At 43.7% G+C, this 10,103-nt stretch overlaps 1 protein-coding gene across 3 annotated transcripts; it reads right to left on the bottom strand.

Moving 5' to 3' along the window:
- Window positions 1-671: 671 nt before the first annotated feature.
- On the bottom strand, window positions 672-4,878 carry TPBG (trophoblast glycoprotein). Of its 3 annotated transcripts, XM_019651904.1 has the most exons (4): window positions 4,845-4,878; window positions 4,598-4,654; window positions 4,227-4,492; window positions 672-3,500 (listed from the first exon to the last, which is right to left on the bottom strand). In XM_019651904.1, exon 4 carries the CDS (start codon window positions 3,176-3,178, stop codon window positions 1,925-1,927), a length of 1,254 nt encoding a protein of 417 aa, XP_019507449.1. In that variant the 5' UTR covers window positions 3,179-3,500; window positions 4,227-4,492; window positions 4,598-4,654; window positions 4,845-4,878; the 3' UTR covers window positions 672-1,924. The 3 variants fall into 3 exon arrangements, with proteins under 3 accessions (XP_019507449.1, XP_019507450.1, XP_019507451.1); XM_019651905.1 differs by lacking the exons at window positions 4,227-4,492; window positions 4,598-4,654; window positions 4,845-4,878 and adding an exon at window positions 3,991-4,164; XM_019651906.1 differs by lacking the exons at window positions 4,227-4,492; window positions 4,598-4,654; window positions 4,845-4,878 and adding an exon at window positions 3,666-3,944.
- Window positions 4,879-10,103: the final 5,225 nt, after the last annotated feature.

The following is a 10,103-nucleotide window of genomic DNA, read 5'->3' as shown; positions in this document are numbered from 1 at the left end:
TCTAATCTACACAAGGAATAGATGCATACATTTTTAGCCCTATTTTGAAAACTTCTGAATTTAACTCAAAGAACAAATAGGAAACATTTCTAGAAACTAAAATACTATCTAATCCTATTTCGTTTATAAAAATATGGAAATGTAAATTTTATTTCAAATATACACTGCAGAACATAATTTGAAAAGAAGGCCCTAAGACTTACTGATGCAAGTTTATCTACACTGTAAATTAAGCAATAATGGCTAAATTAAATTTAAGTCACCTTATAGAATAGCTTGGAGATGAATGGACTTTACTTTTAAGATTAGTTAGCAAATAAACTCTGAAAAAAGAAAATCTCATCTATGATTGAGAATATCAATTCATTAACCAATTGCTTTTATTTAGACCTCAGTGTGATTTATTCTTCACAAAGGTGTATACACCAACATAAAACTTAGCTAAAATCAAAATATCCCCAAATTTTTAAATACTGAACTAAACATAAGAACCCATGATTAGTTAAGACATTTCTTTATGGACATAGACATTTATCTCTGGCTACTTCCTTAAATTCGTATCCTATCATAACAATTTTTTAAACATATTATTAGCAGGTTCTCTAAAAAACTATCCACAGTGTATGTTCCATGTTAAATGTTTTTTGTGTTTTGGGTTCTTCTTTTTTTTTTTTTTTTTACACTTATTCTCAAGAAAATCTAAGTTTCAACTTACATTACGATCTTAGGAAAATTTTTTAAACTTATATTTTAAAGTGTTTTATTTTAATATATTCTGTCTTTAAGACACTTCATTTTTATACATTTATTTGCATTCTATTTGTTTTATACTCTATACACTCCTAGAACAATTTCATATGGAGAGTTTTAAGTAAATAATTTTGTTCTAGTCTAAAAACTTAATCAGTCTTGAAAAAGCCTCAAACTGTTAACTGTTTTTCTTACAGAGCTCTTCCTTATTACCAACTTTATAATGCTCTCACAAAATTGTTTTTTGAATAGCATTAACTTTGGGACCATGAGAAGTCTACTCATATGAATATTCAAATTCTTTATTTAAATCCTGAAAGGACCACCATCTCAAAATTATTTATATAAGATACTGCTTCAGTTCCATTCTCAGCTATGATAACTAATACCTTGAATAGCATTGGATCCAGGACCATTCAGTACCACTGTCCCTCATCCTTTTTTTCAAATAGCAAACTTGAACACAACTGTAATTCTTTTAAGAATCTTTATTGATTTTTTTTTAACAATTTAGCCTGTTGGATCTCGATGCAGTTTATTAAAAACTTCGTATAGTTTCATATAAACTGCAATCAAAAACGTAATTTACTTTGTCAAAGAAGTTATCTGAAGTTGCAAGTTATTTTTTGTAATATGCAGAACAGTAAAATGTAAGCATGCTCTCGGATGCAGGTGCTCCTGTGTACTATGGAGTTACTTTTTGAAGAGCTTGCTAAGGTCTGCAGGCAGTTCATGGAATGCAATCATTTTCTCCACAATTTAGGTACATGAGAACAAAACTGATACTTATGAATAAAGTATTTTTTCTCAAAAAAGTTGAGGCAGTTTTTGTTGAATGCTGTCTGTGTGGGTACACTTGCTATACCTTGAACTGTATGTACTAAGAGAAACACACAGCCAGGAGTCCATGTTCATGCTGAAACCTGCAAAATCCCTCCACGTGTGTTGAGGAGTTCGAGGAAGAGGGTAAAAGACGATGCAGTTGTTCATCATCTTACATTAACAGAACACACCAAGAAACTTTACAGGACAAGGAAGCAAATTCCTTTCACTGCTTCTAGTCAAGGTCAGTGGTGTCTGTAGTGGAGAGTGGAGGTGGAGCAAGCCTAGGATGGGATAAAGCTTAAGTCTACATCTCATGCATATCTGTCCTTGTTCTGTCCTCGGATTTTTCTCAGACATCCGAATTAGAACTGAGGTTTGTTAACCTGGGGTCTGCATTGATTTCATATCTGTAATGATACCCTTCCATGTGATCCCTGCAGGCATCTCTGATGTTATGCATCCACTTTTTTATCCCCTTGCGGTTCAAATACAAAACCAGTAGGAAAATGGCGCCTATCAGGGCTAAAACAATACCTAGGAAGACATAAGAAGTCTGCAGGGATGGAGGGAGGATAGGATCACAGTCCAGGTCAGAGCTGTTGAGTTCCAAGAGGACCCGATTCCTCATTTCTTCCGGGAATGCACAGGTGAGCCTGGCTTTGCCCTGCACTACCTCTGTCTCCTTGAGCCAGGCCACCATGTCCACCATGTGGCAGTCACAGACCCAGGGATTGTTGTCCAGGAAGACCCTGACTTGGGGCAGGCCTTGCAACTCTGCCAGGGTGCCATTGTGAAGGACCTTGAGGGCGTTGTCCTCCAGGTGGAGGCTTTCTAGGTGTGTCAGGTTGCGGAAGGACACATAAGTCAGGCTCACCAGCGAGTTGTTGCGCAGGTCCAGGTGCCTGAGGTTGGGCAGTTGGGCCAGTACGTCGCGGGGTAGGTAGAGGAAGTTGTTGCTGGCCAGCTCCAGGCGGCGGAGCCCGCGCAGCGCCTGACCAGCTCGTAGGGCCGCAGCCACCATACCCTCCAAGCTCCGGTTCTGCCATTCGACTGGAAGGGGCACGATGTGGTTCAGGATCAGTTCCACCAGGGGGCTAGGGGTCGAGACGCTGGCGTTGCTGCCCCAGAAAGCGAAGGGGCTGAGGTCCCACAGCGGGTTGTGGCTGAGGTCGAGCTGGCGCAGGCTGGGCAGATGTTCGAAGGCGCCAGCGTGCACCACCTTCAGTTGGCTGCTGCTAAGGTTGAGCGCCGCCAGCTCCGCCAGCGGTGGTCTGCGGGCGAAGGCGCCTGCCGGGAGCTCGGCCAGCTGATTGCCGGTGAGGAAGAGGTTGCGCACGTAAGGGGGCAAGTCCGTTGGCACCTCCGCCAGGTTGCGATTAACGCACTTGACCGTGCGCGCCGCCTCTGAACACTCACACGGCGGAGGGCATTGGCCCGACAGCGGGGGCTGGGCGGACACCGCGGAGGCCAGGAACGGCGCGGAGGAGGTGGAGGGGGTCGCCGATGAGGTGAGTGAGGACGATGAGATCCAGCCCAGTAGGACCAGCGCCAGCCGCAGCCGCGCGTCCCCGGCGGCGGGGCCCCGGGTGCACCCCCCAGGCATCACGGCACGGGTCTCCCCGGAGCTGGGCTGGGACGGCGCCCGCTCCGAAGGCTCGGGAGCTGGGCCCGGAGGACGCAGGTCGGCCGAAAGCGTCTGAAGAAAACTTTCCTCTTCTGGGAGCCGCGGAGGAACGCCACAGCCAGAACTTGGCTAACCCCCCTCACCGCCGGGCGTCCCCCTACCGGGGCCGTTTCCCCCGCCCCTTCCCTCCAGAAAGTACGCACAGCGCGTCAGGACGCTCAGCTCCTCTTCCAGCTGCCGCCCCGGGGTGGCACCTCCTCGCCTCTTTTGTCGGCGCCTCGCACAGGATCCGCTGCAGGACCTGGGATGAGCGGGAAAGAAGCATGAGGAGCGGCGGCGGCTGCATCTCCAGGAGTGCAGGAGCCGGCCGATCCAAGCCGAGTTGTCCCCACTCTGTCCCCAAGTGCTCCCTCCGAAAGCCCGCCCGGGCCTCGCCTCCCCCAGTCCCACGCACATACTTACTTACCCAGAAGAGGGGCGCGCGTCCCCAGACAGGAGCGCAGAGTCTTTCTTCTGCCCTGGCCCACACTCTATGGACCCATTCAGCCTCCCGCCCTCCTCCTTTCGCGATCAGACTCGTCCCCCGCGTGTCCCCGAAGTCTAACTTCTCAGTGACTCAATCCCCAGTGCCTTCCTGACCAAACTTCTCCCTCGTCAGCGCCTTCCCCCACCGACTCTGCAGACAACCTGCCTTCCGGGTCTCTTCCCCCAGCCCGGACCACTCCTCCAGGTCCAGGTTTTGAGGCGAGGGAAGTTTCAGGTTACAAGAGTCTTTTGATCTCTTTTAGTACCTTCTTGGATGAGCAGGAAGTAGAGGCCTGTACAGCTGTTGACCCCCCCAGCCGCGCCCTCGCCAGTCCCTCGGATCCCAGAAGGGGGTTCAAGTCATCTCCAAAGGGGCAGGGAGAGGCCGCGAACAAAGCGGCGGTGAAACCCGGGACCGACGCTCCTCTCCCGCCTGGGGATGGGAGGGGCCCCCGCGCAGCTTCCGGGTTCTCGCCCGTGCTACTGGCTCCCAACCGCTCACCTCTGTGTCCACCACCTCCAGACACAAGTCGGAGTCCCACCAGAGTCCCAGCGACTTCCCGGCTCCGCGATGCGATGCGGGGCGCCGACTGTCCTCGCACCCCAGCCACAGGCCCAACCTCCGCGGCTGGGAAAAACCAATCCGGGGGTCGGGGGAGGGCCAGGCTGGCCAGAGGGACTTCTCCGATTGCGCGGCCAACCTTGGCAGCCCTCAGCTGAGCGATTTGAGATACTAGACTGCAGGGGATCTGGGCTGCGCGCCTCCTCCTGGTAGAAATTAAAGAGGATTGAGCCGGAAAAGGTGAGGGAATCCCTCTCTTCCCCCCTCCCCGGCATCCTTTGGTGGTTCCTCATTTTGCATACTGTATTTACCTTGGATGCGAACAAAACCGCTAGTGAATCTCGTGGAATTCACCCTGATTCGTGCACCTAGAGGAGTAACAAGATAGATTTAAGCGTGACAGCAGCGCGAAGCAGCAGCAGCACCAAGAAATGAGCTCAAAATGTACAGGCAGCAACAAAGCGACCAGCCAAATTTCGAGGGAGCTTCAGAAAGTCTTCCCATCAAAGTGATCTTAGGCGCAAACTTTAGATTTAGGTGTAATGAATGTGTCCCCACCTGTCCAGCCCCCGCACGTCTTGGACAGTTACAGAACTTGTGAAGAACGGGAACTAACTTTAAGAAAGAAAAAAATAGAAAAGGTTAGTGGAGAGGAGATTCATTCTTGACTTCGTTAGCTTTTTCTCCTCCCAAAATTAAAAGCAGAGGGAAGAAAACGGCAGCCAAAGCATCCTAGAAACAAAAGACAAATAGTAACGAAGTGAGTCACCCGGAAAGCGGCCCCGCCCCCCCTCACCAGATGTGGCTGCGGTGTGTCTGTGCAAGTCCCTTAAACTGGGAGAGTTTACGGGGTGGGGGGGTGGAAGGGAGGCCGCCCAGCGAGATCAGAAGCTTGGCCCAAAAGTCTATCGCCCTAGGGGGTGCCGGGCAGGCGGGGGAGGTGGAGCGGATAGAGTTGCGGAAAGGGACAGATTGAACGACTGTTTTCGGGGATGATCTGTTACATTGGAGACGTTTGTGTTCCTGAAAGCTCTACCCTTGCTCTCTCAATAACTCTGTATCCCCTTTGTCCTAATCAAATAATTTCCCTGAAAGGGTGAGAAGATGCTAATTATTCCAGGCTTCTTCGTTTTGGAGAGAAATGGCAACTAGAGAAAACAGTTGGAGAAATTAAGATCTGGTAATAAAAGGATCAAATAAGGAATGCTGAAGTTTGTGCCTGTGACTCTTGGGTTTAGTGTGAGGAAAGGCCCAGCTCTCAGGTCCGTTTCTGATTACTTTTGTGGCGAGAGTCTGCAGAACCAACAGCAAAAATGGCTCAGACAAGACCTGGAGGGGTTGGAGACTGCAGAGCCTTGAGCAAAAAGCCAGTTTTGTTCATTTGCATCTTCGGCACATTTATCTAAATTCCTTTTTCTTATTTTTAAAAGTGTTTTGCAACATGACTGTGAAACATTTTGGAAAAAAAATCTAAAAAGCTGTAGTCATGTTCTGACTGTAGTGATGGTTACATAAATCTATACTCATACATGGGTTAAAATTTGTAGATCTGTGTACACCAAAAAAGAGTCAATTTTACTCTATGATAATTTTTAAGTCAAAATTAATTACTCGTGGGAAAAAACTGTAGTAATGCTCTGGCATGATATTAACGGCGTTCTGATGCGAAGAGCAACTGCTCTATTAAGAATGAAAGGCACTTTAGGATTTAGAAAGATTATGTATATTCTAATATGATTCTCAAATCAACTCTGCAATATAGTTACCATTAGTATTATTGTCTTGTTGTTACTGGTGTTGTTAATCTATTTTAAAGATGAAGAAACTGGGGCTCTGAGCTAATAACTAGCATTAATTGTGTCTTTTACTTGCCAACCCCTGTGCTGATCGCTTTACAGAAATTTCATTTACTCTGCACGTCAATATTCAGGTAGGTCTTCTCACTCCAGTTTTACAGATGAGAAAATTGAGGCAAATATAAATTATATACTGTAGCTCCCCCTTATCTGTGGGGGATACATTCTAAGACCCCAGTAAATGCCAGAAACCATTGATGGTACTAAACCCTATATATACTGTGTTTTTTTTTCCTATACATACATACCTATGATAAAGTTTAATTTATAAATTAGACACAGTAAGAGATTAACGATAATAAAATATAACAAATATAACAATATGCTATAATAAAAGTTATGTGAATGTGGTGTCTCTCTCTCCGCCTCTCTCAAGATATCTTATTACTGTACTCACCTCTTCACTTAAAGGAAGCACTTTATGGCTTCCCTTTGGCATATTCCTACTCATGTGCTTTGGGCCATTATTAAGTAAAATAAGAGTTACTTGAACACAAGCTCTGTGATGCTGTGACAGCCAATCTGATAACCAAGATGGCTACTAAGTGATTAATGGGTGGACAGTGTATACAGCGTGGATACACTGGACAAAGGGATTGTTCTCATCTCAGGTGAGATGGCACATGACAGTTTAAGATTTTATCACACAGAATAGATGCGCAATTTACAACCTATGAATTGTTTCTGGAATTTTCTATTTAGTATTTTCCAAATGGGGTTGGCTGAAAGTAGTAACTGTAACCATGGAAAGTGAAACTGCAGATAAGGGGGGGGTGGACTATTGTAACTTGTTTGAATGAATGGTGGAGGTGAGGACCAGACCCAGATTTGTCTGCTTTTCATACATATCTTACATACCACCTTTAGGCAGGACTAAAAAGTTTGTGCAAAGTCCTACTCTGCTGCTACACCAAAGCTGCACCCCTGGTTCTTTTTCCCTTTCTTTTCTTCCTCTACTTCTCTGCAGCTGGCAGTTGGTCATGGCTGCTGATTCAGGACCCAGAAATTTGGGTCATTTCTAGCTCCACCACTACTACTAGTAGTAGTAGTAGCACACACCACTACTGTGTGTCTTCTGTATGCCTCTGTTTCTTTTTTTTTTTTTTTTTAAGATTTTTATTGGGGAATTGGGGGGATGGGAACAGTGCTGGGGAATTGGGGGAAGGGGAACAGATAAGTTGCTATCGTTTTGTTCTTCAGTCTAGTTGTGGAGGATGTTGCTTCACTGGCCCAAGTTGGCACCATCATTGCGCTCTTCCCGGGTGAGGCAGATCAGTCGCCGGCTTCTGGAGGGCCGCTCACTGCGGCTGCTGGCCACTCACGCTGGCTGCTGGCTACATACTGTAGCCCATGGCAACCCACTGCCACAGAGGTTGCAGCCTCCACCGTCGCCGGCGACTCACGGCAGCCCAGCTCCAGGTTGAGCTGTTGTTCAGCATCTTAGCTGTGGAGGGCAGTGTCACTGGCCCTCATATGTGGGATCTGAACCGGGGCCCTCTGGTGTCCCAAGCCAGTTCTTAACCATCGTGCCACTCGGCCGGCCCTGTATGCCTCTGTTTCTTAAATTGTAAAATAAGTCTAATAAAACTTTAGGGCATTTCCATGAGAATTAAGATAATGTATGTAACACACTTAGCAAAATTACCTGTTACTATTGTGGTCTCCTTAATTACTCTCCCTCTCACCATTTATTGTGCATCCATTATATCTCTGTTAACTACATTAGTGATAGGAGTGCAAGGATGAATAATTTATGGTTTCCTTAAGTAATATTGCCAGGTTTAGCAAATAAAAATTCAGGATACCCAGTTAATTTTAATTTCAGATAAACAATAAATATTTTTTTAGTATAAACATGTCCCGTGCAATATTTAGGATGTACTTATGCTAAAATAATTCATTGTTTACTTGAAATTCTAATACTGGGCATCCTTTATTTCATCTGTCAACAAAGGTGCTCATCACCTGGTAGAAGAAACAGACACAGAAACAAAAGCTTTCAATGTAGAATACTGAGTGCAGTTTGATGTGTGTGTATCTTTTCAATGTCCTCTCTCTTCCTATATATTTTACTTCTGTTTCTGCTCTTTTCGATATAAATGGGATCATAGTAGATGTATTATCCATAAGTGTTCTAATTTTAAAATAACAATGTATTGTTTGATGTCCATACATATAGGAATGCTTTCTTCTTTTTTAAATACTGCAAAATATTCCATAGGTGGATTGTTATATCACATTTTTTTAACTGCCCTACTGTCAGACATTTAGATCAGCAACTACTTTCAAACAAGTTTCCTTCAAGTGAGAAAAGCTTACTAGGATTTGTTCTATTTTGATTGTCATAAGCATTTAATTATCCTAAATTATCATACTTGCCTTACTATTGAGAGCTTGAAATTTTTTTGTGCATGATGTTATTTACATGCTCTAAAGCGGGACAGAGTATTTCAGAGCACATTTTTCCTTATTTATTCTTCCATTTCAAAATGAAGTGAAAGAAGTACCTGAATGTCCTGATGGAGAAGAACCAATTTAGTGAATTTCAATAGATCACTTTGTAGCCTCCAGGAAAATGTCTCTGCACTATCATTTACTTAGCAGATTTTTTCTACAGGAGCCATTTTTCTCCTACTGACCCAAAGGAAAGTCATTAGTAAATTATTGAAATATTACTGCTAAATCCTGGGAAGGCACGGAATAATGTAGCATATTAAAAAAAAGATGAGTGATTATGGCCACCCTCATGCTAACTAGCAGAGGGAGCCACGTGGTCCAGCATGGACAAGCATCAACATTGTTTAAGACTCTTTAATTTTGATCTCTGCCTTAAATTAGCAAGGAATTGATGAAGGTGAACACTCTGAATTCTGAAAAATATCTAAAACAAAATCAAGTATTGGTAAACATCAAACATATGTTGTAAAATCATAACCAACATTTAAAACCAGAACTATCAACTTGAGGGTCGATTCAGGAAAAAAAATAAACACATATATATATATATATATATATATATATATATATATATTCATGAAAAATAATTTTTAAAAATTGTTAATGATTAAAAAGAAAACTCATGAATTACTGTATAACTACTTTAAAAGAAATGGGCTTATAGTTTGAGATATAAACTAAATTCAGTAAAATATGAACTAGGGAATGGGACAAAACAGACATTTGTTTCATGAGTCAGCACAATGGGGGTTGGAGTTAATACAAGAAAAATACAACAAAGGTGTTTCAAAATTCATTGGAGATGAAATAAATGCTAAAGGAAGAACAAAGCAAAGAGGTTGTAATAGACTGAAGAGATTAAACTGGATAAAGATATGTGATTCTTCAAGGATGAGAAAATATAAAAAGGTAAATAAAAACAATTATATGTAATCTGCAAAACTCTCCGAATAGCTAACATTACAGAGTCATTCAACTCTAGCTGTTTAACTTTTTAAGACCTGACCATTTACCATTGCCCTTTACCTATTTGATGTTCTTGGGATACAAAAGTACATAGAATAAAAATTCCTGCCTTCAGAGAATTCACAGTCTAGTGATGGAGGTAAACTACCTAACAGTTACAAACCACGTGGTAAGTGCAAGGGTCAGGGAAGGAGTGGGAAATTTTCTGGAGAAGGCTTCATTGGGGAAGTAATGATTGATTGCATTTTGAATTATTAGTAAGAACTTGCCAGACAAAAGATTGGCAAGATGATGAAAAGGCGCAGAGAACTTGTTTACTTCTAGAGACTACATGGGGAAGAGCACAGCACACATTGGCCAAAGTGGTACAAGGTCGGATTTGAAATACGGTGGGATCAGATTACTGCCCACCATTTTTAAAAGTTTGACTTCATCCTGTAGCGCCTGGGAGCCTCTGAAGAGGTTCAGCAGGGGAATGGCATGATCACAAGAGCATATTAGAAAGATCTCCTTTGCTGCCTGTTTTAGGGGTGAATTA

The sequence above is a fragment of the Hipposideros armiger genome, unplaced genomic scaffold (assembly GCF_001890085.2).
Source record: "Hipposideros armiger isolate ML-2016 unplaced genomic scaffold, ASM189008v1 scaffold_169, whole genome shotgun sequence".
Lineage (NCBI taxonomy): Eukaryota > Metazoa > Chordata > Mammalia > Chiroptera > Hipposideridae > Hipposideros > Hipposideros armiger.
Note: the sequence above shows the minus strand (reverse complement) of the source record. Positions and strands in the feature narration are given on the sequence as shown.